An 18,696-nucleotide genomic window follows, 5' to 3' on the forward strand; every position below is an offset into this window, starting at 1 on the left:
AAGCTTTTTAATAGGCTGAGTCAGGTAGGCTAACAGGTTGGGGTCATCTATGATTTACCTTACTGTCACGCTGGAAATATCCATGTGCAGGAACAACACAGGTTCTGATGGTGCCGGTTCTGAAGATAGACTCAAGTCCCCCATTTTGAGATGACAAAACCCTCCTTTTCAGACAGCAGAGGCTTGGACCAACTGTGAGCAAAACCTGTCGTATCAATTTTTTTTGTTTTTTCCAGTGTTGTGACCAAAAACGTACACAGAAACCAAAACAAAACACACGTGCTCATGCAACCACCTCTGAACAAAAATATACAATTTATTTAAAATGTTAATACCACCATCAGTGCTTTCCAGTAATTACAAAATCAGTAGTTCTTTTTCCTTATTGTTTCACTTTTTACATAACATGAGCTCTTAACTACCAAAGACCTGCTTTTCAAAATGTTTTCCTGTTTTGACAGTCCATAATATGACATCACTTGGCGTGTGTGGCCAACAGGAAGAAAGATCACCTCTCAGCCATATCCTGTATCCCGTGCGCTTTAAACTGCACTCGCGAATACTGCTCGCATCTCATCACACGTGTTTTTACCGGCCTCGACTTCCATGTCAGTGCAAAAATGGTTTCGCCGCTTTACTGCTGCTAAGCCCCCAAATAAATAACATTTAAAAATAAATATTCCTGTTTTCAATACCCGTTGTCTCGTTAAATCTACATCTTCGACTGTGCTGTAACTAATTTCTTTTACGACAGAAGGTGCGAACTTTACTGTGGGGCTGTATATAGATCACTTGCCAACGCTAAACTGTAGAGACGCAGGGTTTTACTACAGATCTGGGTGCTCCCGACGGGCACAAGCCCTCTGAGCTCTCCGTGCTCGGGTCTCTAGCGGACTGCGACCGTGACTCTCCAGCGGGGGCGCACAAGCGACAAGGCAAAAAAGGGGGGTTCACCCAGCATGAACCCCATCGACTCTCGGCTACACAGCGACCCCTGCGGCCCCCCGCACCCAGGCAGGCAGCGAGTGCAGAGCCAGCCCCTCCTCCAATCAGCGCCCAGCCTCTAGCGGTTATCGTGACGTGTTAGAGGGCGATTGGCTCGCAGGTGGGCGGGCCGTAGGGTCGGGGGGGGGAACAAGGAAGTGTAGTTGTGGGGTTCCTCTTTGCTACCGGAAACGTGAAAACCACGATTGGGGTGTCGAGATCGGGTGGGTGTAAGAAAAAAAAAAAGAATACATCGGCGATTCTACGTTTAGAAGGAACAGCGACCACAACAGAGAATAAAAACAGACTCAGACCGCTGTCCCGTTTCCAGTGGTAAAGGTGTAAGACAAACAATGTGCGTTCAAGGTGAAACACGTGGAAGACGCGTGAAGCGACTGGAACCCCTCCTCCCCAGCCCCGACACCCGATCCCCCCCCCCGGGACACGTCCCGCGTGATGTCCCCCGCCGGCTTCCGGTCTGTCACCTGATTGGCCCAGGAGTGAGATATTGGTCTGAAGAACAGACGCGATAGCTTCCCTTTGCTCTGTTCCTCCAAACCCTGAGATCTTCCAGTCCCTCTCCCCCATATCACACAAGAGAATGAAATCCTCGCTGAAGCCGCTTTTAGACTTGACCGGAAGACGAACAAACCGCCATGCTTTACCGCCCATCTAACACTTTACTGTGGTAACCCAGTCGATGCTCTTACACGAGCTCCGGCGCCAGCGGCAGCTGACCGCATGCTTACGGAAGGCTTCAATAAGCACAGATTTGGACCATCAACAGTTGTGCACTGCCAGAACAAGATTAACCTCTGCCGTTTGTAAAAACAAAAAAAAATAAAACCGCCAGTAATCGCTTTGATATTTAAGCCAACAGAAAATATTTACACATTTGTACATGTAGTTTTACACTATACACAGGTTAGAGGAAAGAGGCTGCAGGGATCGAGAGTCTGCCGGGCCGAGCAGAGCTTGAACTAACTCCACAACGAAGAAGGAGGACAGAACATATACCGTCTCTTTAAAGAAATAGTTTTAAATAACTTAAGGTTTATAAATATATATATAACAAATCCCTTGCTGAGTACGATGGTACCCTTGCTCTCCAGACGACTGAAATACTGCTTTGTGCTTCTCACAAGAGTTCATTAAACACCGATGAGAACCTGCTGCAGGACGGGGGGGGGGGTTTCACCCCAAGGCCTGGAGCACATGGGTGTCAGATAACTGCTTCCCCACAGGGTGCGGTCAGGAGCTGATAACATCCACCCACCATCCAAGTCTCTCGTTCCTAGAAAGGGCCAGTATGCGTACACTAACAATAAGGACACATTGCCTGATACGTGTCGCCAAAACTAAAGCAAAACGCTCACAAATAATTAACCTGCAGCCAGAACCACACCTGTTTTACAGGTCTCTCAGATCTTCAATTTACGTTTATTCTTACCAGGAAAATGTATTTAATCTTGGCTAAACAATACACTCGGTGTTTTAAGCAATACTGAAAAATAATACTGGCACACTGAGTGTGTTAGAAAATAACAGACAGAATTGGGATATTCAGTTCATCTTCTATTAAAAATGCCTGTTAGAGGTACAGGTTACCGACTGCAGGTTTCAACACGGGCTCTAGCGTTTGTTGGCTGAGACTGGTATTCTCGGGAGACAATAACCGGGGCAACGCTAGTTGATCAGGTTATTCTTGGATTTGTGGCACAACAGCGACCCCTGGTGGCGCACCAGACAACCGCCGGAAAAGACGAGAGCCCTTTGTCCTTTCACTGAATGAGCGCAGGCCGCCTTCATCACTCCTGGCTGGGGGAGACCGCTGCAGCACGGATCCCGGCTGCTTAAGAGATGGAGAAAAGGTATTTTTTTCCAAACTAACCGTTTGTTAGTTCAGGCTGATGCACCAGGCAGACTATCATCACCCACAGGCCCCTCCTCCACCTGTGGACCACACCCATTGACCCTGCCCTTGTCCAAGTGCTGCACCCACTTGATTCAGGTGCCACTCCTACTGGCCCCTCCCTCACCTGGGCGCCACGCCCACGGGCCCCCTCGCGCTGCGCCCAGCACTAGGAGATGGCACAGCAGCCCTGGTTCTTCCGCGCCACCTCCTCCACGGGCTGCCTCAGTCTCAGGAGGGGCGGGTCCCCGCTGGCCGGCGTGAAGTAGACCGCGCTGCCGTTGGAGGACACCTGGGGCACGCGTGCGTCCGCCGGGGGGCCGGGGCCGTTCCCCAGGTGCCCGTTGAGCAGGGGGTGGCTCAGCAGCTTGGCGGCGGCCCTCTGCCTCTTCAGCTCAGAGAGCGTCTGGGGGCCGCGCTCCCGGTTGGCCATCCAGGGCTCCAGAGGGCCCTGGGAAGACGGGGAGCCCTGGGGCTCAGAGTCTGAGGGGGGCGGCATCCGGGTCTCTCCGTTGCAGGGGCCGTGGCCGGCCGGAACCGAGCCGTTCTGGGCCCCCGGCTGCTTGGCCGGCTTGCAGGGCCGGGGCGTCTCCTCGGGCTTGCTCTGGAGGCGGGACAGGCACATGGGAAAGGAAGGCAACTCAGCTGTGTCAGGCCTCGCACCGCTCACCGCTAGGATCAGCACTGCCGTCAGACAGCAGGGTGCGCCACCCGGCAAGGACCGCGCGGAAAATACCCGGGGCGAAATAGAACCCGAGAAGTATTGTGAAAGGAGCCGTCGTGAGGCCCCTGACCTGCCCATGACCTCCCCGCGACCCATGACCCCGCTGTGACCCCACTCACCGGCTGCGTGCTCTCCTGGTCGGACTCCCTCTCGCGCTCCTCCTCCTCCTTCCCGCTGCGCCACAGGATGGCCTCCTTCTCGTACTCTTTGCGGTGCAGGTTGTTCCTGTCGGACAGGCTGGCTCTGCGGACCACCTTACTGCTCTCGGACAGACACACACAACACGGCATGAGCGCTGCTGACCTTTGACCTGCTGCTCACAGTATGCCTTTCAGACACCAGCGTCCTCAGTGAGCAGCTGTTCAAGACACGAATACTACGCAGAACGGATTTGAAAATGCTGATACTGAACAGGACTGAACAGCAAAGAAAAATCAGTTATTAGTCATTGTAACCTGTATACATCTGATGTTAGACATGATATTTTTTCACATACATACTGTGCATTGCTGTGGTATAACATGTATAATGACACATTGATACTTGGGTGGAGCGGTGGCTCTGTGGCTGAAAGGTTGCTGGTTCAAATCCCACAGCCGGCAGAGGAATCCTACACCGTTGGGCCCCTGAGCAAGACCCTTAACCTCAACTGCTCCAGGGGCGCCGTATAAATGGCTGACCCTGTGCTCTGACCCCAAGCTTCTCTCTCTCTGTCTGTGTGTCTCATGGAGCGCAAGCAGGGGTCTGCGAAAAGACAAATCCCTAGTGCAAGAAATTGTGTATGGCCAATAAAGTGATCTTATGATATATTTAAAGAGTTAAGAACTTGCATGGGCTGCAATCCAAAATGGGGCTCTCAACCTGCCCCCCCTCCAACCCACAGCCCTGCTGTTAATTGTCATGACGTTCTTGTGATCAATTAAATAACTGTGGAGTTGACTATGTAAATTAGGGTCTTCATCGCATCTGCATTCCTATTACACAATTGAACCCTAAGTTGACCTTTTAATAGGATTAACTTAAATGCTTAAATTGCTTTCATCTCCTAAACATGTTGCCTTTTAACTACTGTGCTTCATAAGTAACTTAAGATCTCCAGTTTTTGAGTGCAAGTAAATTTAAAGTGCTAGGCTGGAATAAATAGAGGAGAAACCAGTCAGGCAGAGTACGTTGCAGTACTGCCAGTGACCAGCAGAGGGAGCCACTCACCCGCGGCTGCCGGCGCTGGAGGTGCGTCTGCACAGGGAGGTCTTCTGCTTGAGCTGTGACTTCATGATGATGTCGTGCTTGTGTTTCAGGTCCATCAGCATGGCCCTGAACTCCTCGTCTTCACACAGATCTGAGAATCATGGAGACCACAGGGTCATTACATGGATCCTCAGACAGCCTCCTCTGTCACCGTTTCACACAGATTGCCAAGATCTTAAGTACAGCGGTTGTCTTAATTTCTAGCACGGGTACCCCTTTTTAACACTGCATGTTAACAGAGTGCCCACAAAATGAAGCAAGTATGGATGAGCGAGGGGCTATCCAACCCATTAGAGATGAAAGCACAGAGCTGGGCTGGACAGGACTGGACTCACCGATGGGCGTCTCGTCCATGTAGGTCTTGGCGTTGAGACTGGCACCGTGAGAGACCAGCAGCTCCGCCACGTGCATCTGAGGACAGAGAGAGGAGGTGACGCTCTGCTGTGCAGGAGGAGGAGGAGGAGGAGGTGTGTGCCAGCGCGCTCTGCGAGCCAGGAGCCAGAGGAAGAGCTGGCTAACACATCACCCGCGATGGGCCGGGCGTTCACGTTCCTACAGACGTCGGTGCCAGTTAACCAGCCACACTGGCAGCTGTGTGAACAGAGATGGCTGCAGGTGTGGGGAAGAGCAAGTCGACAAGATCTACAATGGATGGAGAAACACAAAGCATGGATGTGCATCTGAAACTGAGAGCGCAGGAGGCAGGTGTGTACCCCAGCGGCTGTGGGAGTGTGGAATAAGCTGTTCAACTTGGTGCTGGAGCTGGTTTTGTTCAAGAAACAGCCGGATGAGAACCCGGGACCGATTAACTCCTCAGTACCAACCGGGCCGTTTGCAACCTGAAGGATTTCTCTAAGCTGCAGCCCCTGAGGGGGCACAATCTGAGCCCCCCCGGACCGACCCCAGGGGCGAGAGGGGCGGCCGACTGACCTGCCCCCAGCAGGCCGCCGCGTGGAGGGGCTGCCAGCCATCCACGTCCTGCACGTCCAGCCGCGCCCCCCCCTCCAGCAGGAGCTCCGCGGCCTGGGCGTAGCCGTTGGCAGCCACGATGTGGAGCTGCAGGAGAGAGAGAGAGAGAGAGAGGCGTTACTGGTCCAAGGCGCTCTGATCGTGTGCGACCCCCACTCGGTCACTAGGCCGCTGCCCCCCCACTTCCCGATCGCGCGCGCACCACCGCGCCACACCCCCGCATCTGAACCCCGCGATCCTAGGGGGACGATGCGAATGACGCCACCAAAACGTCTGTCTGCATCTGCTTCTGCTGCTTCGTGGGCTTATTTAGCGATTTGAAAGAATAATCCAGGTCCAAGGGCTTCTATTCGAGGTCGCAAGGAAGCCGGGTGGATGGAGCAGGTGAGGCTCGGGGTGCTGGAGGGCAGAGCACTCAGTCCACCCTTCCACAGGGCAGCGAAGCTCTGGTGCTCTCTGTATCCCACCGCCTGAGCCCCCGGCCACTGCCGGACTGCACGGCCGCCAGCAGTTTTACTCCTTAATGAAGCCCTAATCCCTTCATCGACCTTCATGCTGAGCATTCTTATCATCCCTGCGCTGGAATGAACAGAAGAGGCAGGACCCCCCTTTCATCACAAGGGGGCAGAATTGGCCCGTGTTTGGCCTGCTGATACACACACATACTGTATATGCAGTACGTATACACACAACCCTGCTGTAGAGCAGGATGGAGGCTCAGATACCACAAAAGTGCTTTAGAAGGGCAGCATCCCAGCTAGGCAAAGGGATGATCTGTCTTCTGTGTTGATTGGCTTCCAGCAATAAACTTGACGGATTAAGCAACACTAACTTAGAAACGTACCCAGTCCGCTCGTCTGTTTACGTACGTCTGCGCGCCCCTGCAAGATTCTCACCAGTGTGACGCCCTGGGAATCCGCGCAGTTGAGGTCCCGGTTCTCCTGCAGCAGGGTCTGGAGGTCTCCCGTCATCCTCCTCTCCACGGCGGCCCGCGTCTCGTTGATCATCTCCTGGGTGATGCCTGCCGACCAACGCAGAGGCACACAACGGCTACCGAGGGACCAATCAAAACACCGGGAGGGTGGAACTCACTTCCTGGAGGAAAATGGGGGTTCCTTCCACTTCCAATCCACGCCAGTCCCCCCTCTTATTCAAGCGGCCTAATTATCCGACGAACTGAAATAACAACACTCCTGTTCAGGCTTGGACGAGCTACACGGTTATCGGCCCTTGAGTCAAGCGCATCTCTTAAGCTCTTAAGATCCGCTGACACCTGAGCAACATTTTTGGAATATTTCAAGCTGACCTGCTAATTAGATCAATTAAGATTCTATCAAGGTGATTAAGAGCGGGCGTAAGAACCAGGAGCCCCAGGGGCGCCCCTGTGCGCGCGGCGCGAGTGTGCTTGTGTACACCCGTCAACAGGCTCCTGCTCTGGGTGGACACTTCCTGTGCCGAATATCCAGCTTCCTCCCGGGGAGAGAAATGACCTGTTGGCGCTGGGACTCATGTGCGATGAATGCACGAACACACACCAAGGTTTTCATTCTTTTAACTCTCCCTGAGTTTTGTGCACAAGTCACAGCTGTGATTTTTTTAAATGATCACTTTCTTTCATTTAATAATTAAACACTTGTCCCAGGCTGGACTCCATTAGCCAGGCAGGGAGTGAATCTGCAGAACTCAATTGAAATCCCTCCGGCAGATGTGCTTTTTAGGGATCAATGGAGATCAACACTTTAAAATTGATCAATGACTTTCAATTATTCCCTTTCTGGGGATATTAGGGATTTTTCTGGACAGGAGCTAGCCAGGAGCTCATCTGGGGAGTCCTGACCTAGGCGAGATGTATAAAGAAAATCCAATACTGTTTAACTCAGAGTCCGAGTTCTAGTAAAGATCAGGGGCTCTTTCTGTGCATGTTCCACCGAACACACCACACACTAGACCAAGACTGCTACAAAGTGAAGCTGAAGGCAATTAAAAAGGATGTTTTCACACTATAATATGCCTTTCTGTTCTTCAAGATGGAAAAAGAATAGTTCAGCTTCTATTTGTGTTCCTGGAGGGAGTATTTAGCAGTTTAGGGATCAGATAATGAGCACACAACTACTTAGGCTCAACAGCATTAGCGCTGTATTTAGCTCCTCTGAGCCACTATTCTTGCACCTGCTTAGACGCTGGGCAAAATGCCAATTGTCACCCTCTCCCACCAGGCACAGGGCAAAGACTGGCACGCTGACACCCGAGGAGCAGAATTCCTCAGCTCTCTCGCCGTCCTGTCCCCTCACTTCCCTTTCTCTCAGGGCCCTGCTCCTGCTCCGGCGTCACGAGCGCCCTCGCCTCCGGAGCTTCTCCCTGGAATACCTCTCTTCCACAGGTGTACTGAGCCAGGGCATCCCTCCTGCTGCTGGAGGCTCACACTGAAGTCTTAACCACCCTATTCCCCCCCCAGCAATACCCCCCCCCCCCCCCCCCGCCTGCCTTCTATGGCTTTTCTGCCCGCACATCTCCCCTCTCTTCCTCACCGCGGTTCGCCATGGCGGCCTCGATGATGTCCAGGGTGGGGTCATCCTCACAGAGGTCATAGGGCATGTTCCCATCCGAGTTCACCGCCAGCAGGTCAGCACCGCTGTGGAGAGAGAGACAGAGAGGCCAGTCGGACACCAAAATTCCACATTCCCCACACAGCCTCCCCCGAGAGCATTCACACAGGCAACGGCCAGACACCCAGCCCCTCTCTATCTGCCCGTCCGAGACCAGGCCCTGCAGTACCTCTGCGCTCAGCCCTGGTGTAAACCCAGCTCCGCATGGTCTGCGAGACCCTGTTAAAGTGCCACAAAATAGGGTTCCCACTGCCGAGCAGCTTGATCCATTTCGGGCTCTAGAAGCTGCAGGGCCGAGTAGATAATCTAACCCCATTCGAGTGCACCTGCAAGCCTTTCTGCCTCGAGGCTTCGACTGGAATGAAGAAACACAATGTCCGCTGCAAGCTGCAGCAGATCAAAGCGTCACGCAACACGAGCCCGATCTGCGTCCCTGCTGGCCCCCGAGCCCACAGTCCCACTCACTGGTGGATGAGGATCCTGACGAGGTTGGCATGCCCACAGGTGGCGGCCGCGTGCAGTGGTGTCCACAGCTCGTTGTCCTGGGCGTTGACATTGGCCCCGCGATTTAACAGCAGCTTCACCATGTCCTCGTAGTTATCAATGCAGCACTGAGAGAGAAAGAGAGGGGACGAGGGGTTAATACAGACCGACAGTGACTGAGTGGGCACTGTCGTACATCACACCAAGACCCAGTGAGAGGATGCTGCCCAGCCCATCTTCTTGCTGTTACCTTATAGACTTAAAAACCTCTGTCTCCATTCTTAAACAATCCCACTGAGTTGGCCTCAACCACATGTCCTGGAAGTAGGCTGAAGGCTCCCTCAGCCTCCCAATTTCAGTCTTAAATGGCCCTAAACCCCATTCTCCACTTGTGTCCTTGCATTCTTGCTAAAGGCAATCCTGAATGCACACTTTCAGGATACAGAACACCTCAATAAAACATCAATCGAAAACTTTGCAATTTGCAAACTATTGACCTATTTGCACACATTCCCTTAGACGCTTGCAGCTGTATGTGTCAGAAGTAGACTGTTGTGTAGTACTGGATCAAAAGGTTAAGCACTGTTTAGATAACTGTCTTCACTCCTTGTTCCTGCATAGCTAGATGACAAAAACATAATTCACATTCCAACTGGAACAATTAGCTGGGAGGGATCTAGCATTTGTCTACATCAAAATTTAAACTAGAACAAAAACAGCTTTTAATCTGCCTGGCAGGACCCACTCCCTTCCCAAGAGCCCTCGGCTCAATTAGCGTGCCGAGTCTGGAGAGGGAGGCGGCTGGCAGCTGCCGCAGGGCTGGCCCAGTGAGGAGACAGAGAGAGGGAGGGAACTGAGAGATAGCAAGGAGAACCGGAGGACTGTTCCACTGCCCTCGCGGCCCGGCCCGAGCTCCTCAATCAGCGATCCCCTCCTCCCGTTTCCACAAACACCGGCCATTTCCCAGTCCTCGCAGAAACCCCTCGTCTTCTCTGCGGGAAGGGTGGCTGTCTGGTTAGGAAAGACAACTTGCTTGCAGTCCGCTCTCACAGACCAGAGGCTGCACTGCAGAGAGCTGTGTGCGCAGCTGATAGGCTGCAGAGAGCTGTGTCCAACTCCCTCCCAGTGCTTGACTGGGCCTGGACTGTGTGCTGTCCTGTGCGGACTGGCAGTGGTGAACTGCATCTGCTCTAAATCACAGACCCAAGTTCCAGCATCGGACAGTCGCCATGTTTAGATTTATACATCACTTAATGTACACAGCACAGAAGAATGTTTCAAGATGCATCACACATGCAAAGAGACTGAAGTATTGGCACACTGTCCACGCCCTAGGATCTGCACTAGGTGCACCCTAGTATTTTACTTCTACTACTGCAGGAGACTAGGTCACCCGAAGTGACACAGTCAGGACCTGAACCAGAAACATCCTGCTAACAAATCCTTTACTGTGACTCCTTGGATCTTCTAGTCTCCTGCAGTAGTAGAAGTAAAATAATAGCACTAGAGTTCCTTCGGAGAGCGTGTGCACACAGGAAGGACAAGCCGAGCTCTGCATGTGGGAGGACGTCTCTGTGAGAGCACACTGCTGTTTTGTCTCATTACCCCCCGAAAAGTCAGCTGCATCCATTTGCACCTACGCGTGTGTCAGCTGCGCGCACACACACACATAAAGACTGTTATTATCACTCAGATACTTCCCTGCTGGAACTGAGCAACATTCACAAGCACAGACACAGGAAAAAATAAGGCAAGTCTCTTGCCCAGAACATTACACTCAGGAGGGGAAATACCCCTCTATTCAGTTCTGTTCTCCAAAAAAATAGGGCAGGCTTGTGAGTCGCAAGGTCTCTTCTGCAGTGTATTAACAGAACCGATTCTCCAGTAACAGACAGGGCAGCACTCACGACAACTCGTCAGCGACAAATCCAAGTCCAGGAAGCTGGACATCACTTCGGACCACGCATTGACGCTACCCGAACTCCCCCAGTGGTCTTGGCCCATTCTACACAGGCCGGGCAGGTACACCCCCCTTCTGGTCACAGAGGGCGTGCAAAGTGTTAAAACCCGGTGCTACAAGCCCATGCTGCTCAGCACAGGCTGGTAATTAAACCCGCTCCCTGCTCTGAAATCCCCTTCCACCCCCCCCCCCCCCAGAACTACTACCCCTATTGTACAGAGAACCACCCCCCACAGAACTACTACCCCTATTGTGCAGAGAGCCACCCCCCCCAGAACTACTACCCCTATTGTGCAGAGAACCACCCCCCCCAGAACTACTACCCCTATTGTGCAGAGAGCCACCAGGGAGGAATAAGGCAGCTCTTTCATGACTTGCGGCACAATGCCTTCAGAACCACTGCATTCTTCAGAAAGAGGAGCACGCCTTCGCACCCCCAACAACAACACAGCTAGTGTTCAGATGTGTAACTGGGGTGGCAGTGGTGGGGGGTTAAGCTGGTAAACTGCTGTTAGATCATGCCAGCAGGAAATCAGCGAGAGGTGAGGGGTTCTTATTGCCCGGGCTGGCCTGGGAGCCCCTCCTGGAAGCTGAAGACTGTGTGTGCCCTCAAGCTCCAGCCCAGGGCTCCACGGGGACTTAACTGAACACGTCTCTGACACTGAAAGCTAAAGAGGTTAGAAACAAGAGGAAGGCTATATACCCTGTTTTTCTTGATTGGTTGCTAGTTGCTGTGATCCCTGTGATCCCAAAATCTCATCCAGCTGGCCTGGCCTGTCCCCAGCTCCTGCACCGCTTTGTGTAAGGAAGCCCCGCCCCCTGTTCATTTCCACTTGTGACCTCATCTCCATTTTTCTTCACTGAGCTCAAAGCCGTTCCTTCAGCCACCTTCCATCAAAACCCTGGGGGACGGTGGAAATGCAAACCAACTGCCCTCATATCTTCCTCCGTTTATGCCTAAAGAGATTCAGGTCCGTTATCCTGTCTGTGCACAACGCTTCTTTGAGAACGGGCATCAAGAATTCAGTTGTAAATTGTCTGCATGTCTCGGGGGTCTTTTCAGAGAAGCCACAAGTGTGATAAGGCGCCGAACACTAAGCAAAATATTCAGAGAGATGTCTTATGAATGTAAAGGAGGTCAAGAAACCTGGCCAGACTCCCAACTCTGGAGAAGCTGAAGACACTCTCTAATCAAAGTCCTTGCTTCAATTTGGCGCAGACACAAAGTGCTTTAACCCCTCACCAGGGGCTGCTCAGCCCAGACAGCTGTCCTTCATCAATCACACGCCTGGCAAAGCGAGTCTGGGTGACAGATCAGCCCATTAAACTCCACTCACATTGCTGTTCAAGCCACATCATACTGTGTTAAACAAGTACATGCTTCCATAACAGGTAGTTAGCAGGTGAAACTGTCAGCCCCCTGGCTCACGGGTTTTAACAGAGATACAGGTAACCTTCACCATGAAAATAAGAACGCTAACTCCAGCGTGAGTCCGTCTGCACTGCAGCCAGTGAGAGTGACAGCGACTCAGTCCGCTGATGCAGACTGTGACAGGAGGATATCTTTCACTGTAGCACGGCCTTTAATTACAGCCAAGGCCTTTGGGGACAGGCAGGGAACCAGGAGTGCTGAAAGTATAATGTAGCCGCTCAGCGGAGAGCTCACCGCTTTCTCTCTGCACGCTGCATCGGACACCTACAGGCTGCAGATGACCTGCTCATTGACGGCCGTTTGTAAGAAAAGCCTGATTGAATTCCGTGTCTTTGGATTAAAGCTTTGTTAGAAAAAACAAACTTGTAAATGAGCAAAAACATTCAAATCGCGGTGGGGAGAATACCACAGGAAAACGGTCACAGTGGCTCAACCTGTAAAGGTCTCATTGGCCAGCTGTGACTGGGAACCCCAGGCAGGCGCCTACAGCTTGTCGCTCTGCAGCAAACTCTACGATTTCCTTCCCAGGGGCCCGAGGGGTGACAGTGACGCCAACGGGAGCTGCACTGCTTCTCTAGTGAAAGCCAGCTCCTCTGTAGGAGCTGGGGGCTCAACAGTACGAGAGCTTCCATCTCCCATCATCCATTTCCTGCAGGCATCTTATCCTCAGAAGGTCAAGACGAGCCAGAGCCCAGCCCGGCAGGCACAGGACGTGTGGCGGGACGACAGTCTCAGTGGGACAACTGTCTGTAGGGATCCCAGGGTACACTAACAAAACCCAGCTGGGACGGCAGGGAGCGGGGACTGGAACCTGGGACACCCCGAAGAAAGCCAGCCAGGAGCATGGGTGTGGAGAAAACCTGCAAACCTGCGCGCAAGAGGTGCCCCAGTTCGGAACTGGACACGGGGCCCCGGAGCCACGAGGCAGGCAGCCGTGGTGACCTCTGTGTCGCCGAGGCACCCAACAGCACAGGCTTTGGAGCAAAACATCCACAGGTCCCAAACCACGTGCACAAGTCCGTTCCAAATTCAGAGGGAACAGAAAGGAAATCAAATCTAAAAAGCCTATAATGATGCAAACCACCCCCCCCCCAAAAAAAAAAAGAACGCCTGCACTTTGCCATCGCCCTGCCTCCCCAGGGGCGCATTTCATCCGACTCTGCAAGCGACCGCCCTCCGCCCGCGACCCGGGCCTGCTCGTGCTGCACGGAGCCCAGGCTCCGCATTACTCACCCGCTGCACGCCGCTCTGCCGCGCAGAAAGCAATCAAGCTACTTTCATGAAACATTAACTTTTCACTATCGAATTGGCTTCAGGAGGGAGGGGGGGGGGGGGCGGCTGCACTGCTGGGCAGCTGAAACAAGCCCATCTGCAGCCTGGAAAGCAGGGGAAAACGAAGCTAACGATTCGTGTCCTCTGCCATAACGAGATCACTCCTCGGAACAGAGAGACGGGACCGGCTGCAACGGTTTATGAGCGGGACGGAAACGAGACTTTCTTCATACAGAAATCAACCCCGCCTGTGTTCTCTGCCACCCCTTTGGATAGCCTACAACATCCTGTGCATGAAACAGGGGAGACTGACGATTTGTGGGTGCCCTCTTACACTGCTCGCCTTTAGATTCCCACTGAGGCTGAGAGAGTCGGGGCTCGACCCAGGCGATGTTATCCTGGCGTCCAGGGAAGGATGCTCAGTACAGTAAATCGAAGAAGAGATTCTGCTGCAGTCTTATTTTCCCTTGCCACCCCACACATGCCCGTTTTATGCCCCATCAACAGCCTCCAGCTTAGATTTCTGCCCCAGGGCCATGAAGCCTGCCGAGTCCCGGATTCAATCTCCTCCGGTGGCGTCGCGCCCCGCGCTCCGGACAGGCCTGTTTCAGGAGAGAAGAGCCTCACCTGGTGCAGGGCAGTGAGGCCGTCTTCATTGCAGAGGTCCGGGCTGACGTTGTTCTTCAGCAGGTACCTCACTGCAAGAGGAGAGAGGAGACATCAGACTCAGGAGACTGGCTACAGCCCTGCCGCCACGCGAGCCCCTCTCGACCCTGGGCCGCAAACACGTCAACGGTTCCATCGCAGAGACGGGCGGCTGAGGGAAGCACGTACAGAGAGGACTGGGAGGTGCTTCGAGCGAGAGAAGGCCATTGCCTCGTGCTGTCTGTGTAGGTTTTAAAAAGCTTGCAGTCTCAAGGACGCCATTCTACCATTTCCTGAATGGCCCTACTGATCAAGCACCCACACCACGGCTCTACAATTCATGCCACACACCCACTCCAGCTCCCTGAGCTCGTGATCATCTGTCCCTGGTTGTTGTTCCGAGCTGATTTATTACGGAGCCGGTCATGCCCTCTATCAGACTCGGACCGCTCCAGGTCTAGCACAACTCCATGCCAGACGCAGGCAGAATCACAGAAGGTAGGACCATAATAGTGGTAGGACCAATCACGTACCATTACACCGTCACGTTACTTTCACGCTACAGGGCTTGAAAGCAGAAACTTTGATTCACAAGAGTTTCATTTTGCTTTGTCAGTGCACTGGAACTGAACACAACAGGCTTACAGTGTCCACAAAACACCAACTCAGTCACCCTCCCAGGGCCACAGCCTAGGGGTTTCAGTGTTGCAGAGTTCGCACCCTGTAGCGAGCAGCACAGGCCAGGCCTCAGCTGCACTGCATGTCCTTTGACCTGACCTGGAAAATCAACACCCTATTCCAGAGGCGAAATCAACTGAGGTTTGAGCACATTCTGCTCAAATCCCAGCCTCCTCATTGCTTTCCATGCTCAATGATTAACTAATTGCTCATTTACTTGGCTTCCATATGCACCTATTCACACAGTAGGGTATTTTGCTGGAGCTATGCCTCACCTGGGATTTGAACCCACAACCTTCCCCATACGAGTCCAGAACCCTGACCACCACTCTACGCGGCTGCCACTGACCATCACAGCCGATGTGATGTTGGAAATAAATGAACATTTCCAAAAACAGCTGGCACGTACACTTTAGCAGTTTTATTTTATTTTTTGCATCGCTATTCTTAAAATTTGGAATGTCAGGTTCAGGCCAATCGTCATATGATAAAAAAATAAAATCCCAGAGCAGGCAATGGGTGAAACACAAGCACAGCTCTGAAACAGGGCAGAGGGATTGAGAGCTAGCAGAATGAGGGGTTTGGGCTGATAATTACTAGCACTGTATAATCCTTCGACAGGCATCTGCTCCCAAGACGGCAGGCCCTTCTCACCGATACTCTCAAGTCCCAGTCATAGCAGGTTTATCCCCCAGAGATTCCTGCCTTCATCAGCACACTGAGGATTAATTTCCACTCTCCCGTTGTCTGCAAGACGCACAATGACTGGTTACGGTGATATTTTTAAAGTCCGTAATGAGACCCAGGGCTAATTCCGAGACAGAACTGTACCCCCGGACCAGATGCTCTTCGCTGAGCCCCTCTGGCTACATTTTCTGCTGAACAAGCCAAAAACGGGGAGCTTATGAAGTCAGCCAGGCCAGTCCACCAACTGTACTGAGGAACCCAGTCGAGTGACGAAATGTGGATGAAACACCTATGACATTCCTATTGTGCAATGGTGATTAAAACCCACACACTCTGACTGAGGTCGTATCCAAGCACTGGAAAACAAGAAAATAAGCCTCCTTTGAATTTAGTGCAGAACACAGATCAAATTCAACTTGCACGAGCACCGTTTAAAACCAAATCTAACTACAAGCCCATAGCTATGCGCCAAGCAACACAACAACAGGATAAGCAAGTGGATTTCTTAGAAATGATTATTACGGCCCCAGTGAAAAGGTGTGCTTCACGACGCTGTGCTGTGAAAACTTATTCAGACATGACAGGAACCAAAGTGCCCCTTAGTTTCCTGGAAACCTGCTGTTGCACGACTAAGGCCTGTGGAAGTGGGTTAAGTGCTCGAGAGACGGGCTGGTGCCTTCCTGGGTCTTCACGTAGACTCATTTCCTTCGCACGCAGCTGCTCGAGCTGGGTTTCCCCGATCTCGGCTGAAAACCACCAGCTCGCGGCGCGGCGCCAGGGGGAACCGCCCGCAAAGCGCCACGCCGAGGTCGGCAAAGGAGAGCCCGGGGAGGGCACGCTCACGCTCAGCTCCTGCTGTCCGCTCCTGCCCAGAGCCACAGCCAGGGCTGGCCCCCGGAGCAGAGGAATCTGAACAGCTGCGTCAGAGCCCTCCCTCAAAGCATCGACAGGCGAGGGGGCTTGTGGGCCTTCGGAACAAGCGACACGAGGAAGGTCAACAAGGAAGCGGTTCTTCCTTCCTCCTCAGGGATCCCAGCCAGAGGCTTTCCAATACTGAGCCTGAGCTGAGGAAGAGGAGAGGCCAACTCCTCACAGAGAAGGCCAGACTAAAGATGAGTCTGATGCTCCAGCATGTCCGTACCACCGAAAATCTGCAGGGGAAAAGATCCTGGAGAAATGGCTGCCATTGCTCTTTAATGGACTTGCTGGCATGAAGGGGCACCTTAAGGGCCACAGATTCTTAAAAGTCTGAATGAAGCTCCCATCTCTCATGAGAGAACTTTCCTTTGGAGTTCACAATGCTGTTTTCCTCGTACTTAGGAAATAGACACAACTGTTTCACTAAGTGAAACCAGAAACCAGAATAAACTCCGGTCCCTCGAGCCTTATGGTCGTGCCTGCTCTCGGTCCAGAAGAGAGCAGAAGAGGTGACTCAGGGCGTTATCGCAGCCAGTGGCTCCAGTCTCCTGCTTCCGGGAGCCGTCTTGCATGACCAGCAGATAAGGAGGGCGGCAGCTTCCAGTTTGCTAGTTTCACTGACGTTCCATTTATCTTTCGAGATTATTTTTTTGTTCCGTCGTCCTGAATTTACCCGTCCGGAGTCCCTAGCGGTCCAGGAAGTCATTTGACTCTGACTCCGTATTCTCCACGAGCTCTTGGTTTGAGATCAGATATGACGATATGATGTTAATGACCCTCAATCACGAAGGCGGTCATGGCGATGAGAATCACGCTAACCTGAGCTCTGAGTTAATAGATTTCCGCATGCGGATGGGCTGTGGCCCTGCGGGGCAGCGTGTTGTCTCCTCTCGAAGCTCCCTTCTCCCTGTAGAGGTGGCGTTTAAAGGCTGACACTCCTCCTCCCTCTGGAGTGCAGTCGGCTCTGTGCTAGCGGTGAGGGTGCCTGTCTGCAGAAGGGTGTGGTTTTCAGGAAGCGGGCCGCAGGTCTTATGCTGGATGTTTACTCTCCATGACCTCGGGCTGCACTGCACTTGTCAAGGGTAGTCGCATACCACACATTCCAATTCACTCCTCAGAAGGCTATCGACATGCACCTTGACATTTCTTAGATTCGTGTAGAAGGAATGTGATCGTGTTATGAAGGAGGTGGCTGCGCTCTGGAACAGCCTGGGAGGTCCACTCCGGAGAGGGCGCCTCCAGGATAGATTAACCCCTCCAGTCCACGGCCGAAACGTTGTTTCTCTTTGCTCTTCCTTTCAGCATGGAAAAAACCTTCACCTGTTCGGGTACACATTGTTTCACAGCTGGAATGATGCTGAAAAACCGCAGCAAAGTACAAGGATTACGGATGAAGAGCACCATCTATACTGGGTAATGTTTTACTCCCCGATTCTACAGGCAGTGGCCCCAGAGCCCTCAACACTACTCTGCACTAGTGCTACGTCTGTACTAGCCCTTTCCATGCCGGCCCACAGCTTGCACCAGGCTTCAACCCACAACACTGCTTTACCTAGTTTTTACCATGGCTTCACTGCGTGGCTAACCGGGTATTGCACTGAGGAGCTTTCTTGTGTGATGCAGGCATTAGGCTCACTGGGGCCCCAGGCTGCAGCGCACACACAGCCCCCTCTTCTTGCCCAACACCAGAGGAAAAATAAATTCCCGCTGTACTGCAGCACAGGCCTCAAAAACGCTCACCAGCCGCCTCTCGGGAGGGGAGAGATAAGAGAGGATTTGCATAAGGGACCAATATAGCTGCAGCTGTGGCCTGCCGCCCTCAGACATTCACTAAGAAGCAGACTTTTCTATAGGCTTACTTCTTCCACACAGAGGAGCTTCCTTTCCTATTTGATGGAGAACTGGGCCGCTCAGTCGGAGAGCTGGGTATGGTTCCAGGCAGAGCGACTTTGGATTTAATAGGACACGCACATCAGGAAAGGAAGGAGGTCAGTTTCATAATTAGATCTGAAATAATGAGTTATATTTACGCTCCACTAACGAGGAGCTTAAAAGGGCAGTGATGCTGGTTTTGCTTCCAAAGCTCAGTGTCTTGTATTTTAACAAGTCTGGGGAAAAAAATAACGCTCCCAACTCCCAAAACTTAGAACATACAGAGAAACGTCCAACACTCATGAC

The 18,696-nt window shown here is 52.6% G+C and overlaps 1 protein-coding gene across 3 annotated transcripts in view; it reads right to left on the reverse strand.

Moving 5' to 3' along the window:
* Nucleotides 1–295: 295 nt before the first annotated feature.
* The window catches only part of ppp1r16b (protein phosphatase 1, regulatory subunit 16B), a 37,595-nt gene continuing 19,194 nt past the window's right edge, over nt 296–18,696 (reverse strand). For all 3 annotated transcript variants that reach the window (XM_088937276.1, XM_088937278.1, XM_088937279.1), the window contains 9 exons: nt 14,218–14,288; nt 8,909–9,054; nt 8,366–8,469; nt 6,734–6,858; nt 5,799–5,924; nt 5,204–5,279; nt 4,830–4,959; nt 3,740–3,878; nt 296–3,500 (listed from right to left, as the gene is read on the reverse strand). In XM_088937276.1, coding sequence (XP_088793402.1) covers nt 3,066–3,500; nt 3,740–3,878; nt 4,830–4,959; nt 5,204–5,279; nt 5,799–5,924; nt 6,734–6,858; nt 8,366–8,469; nt 8,909–9,054; nt 14,218–14,288 — 1,352 coding nt within the window. In that variant the 3' untranslated portion in view covers nt 296–3,065. The remainder of the gene's footprint in view (nt 3,501–3,739; nt 3,879–4,829; nt 4,960–5,203; nt 5,280–5,798; nt 5,925–6,733; nt 6,859–8,365; nt 8,470–8,908; nt 9,055–14,217; nt 14,289–18,696) is intronic.

Source organism: Atractosteus spatula, chromosome 19 (assembly GCF_055471065.1).
Source record: "Atractosteus spatula isolate fAtrSpa1 chromosome 19, fAtrSpa1.hap1, whole genome shotgun sequence".
NCBI classification, from domain to species: Eukaryota; Metazoa; Chordata; class Actinopteri; order Semionotiformes; family Lepisosteidae; genus Atractosteus; species Atractosteus spatula.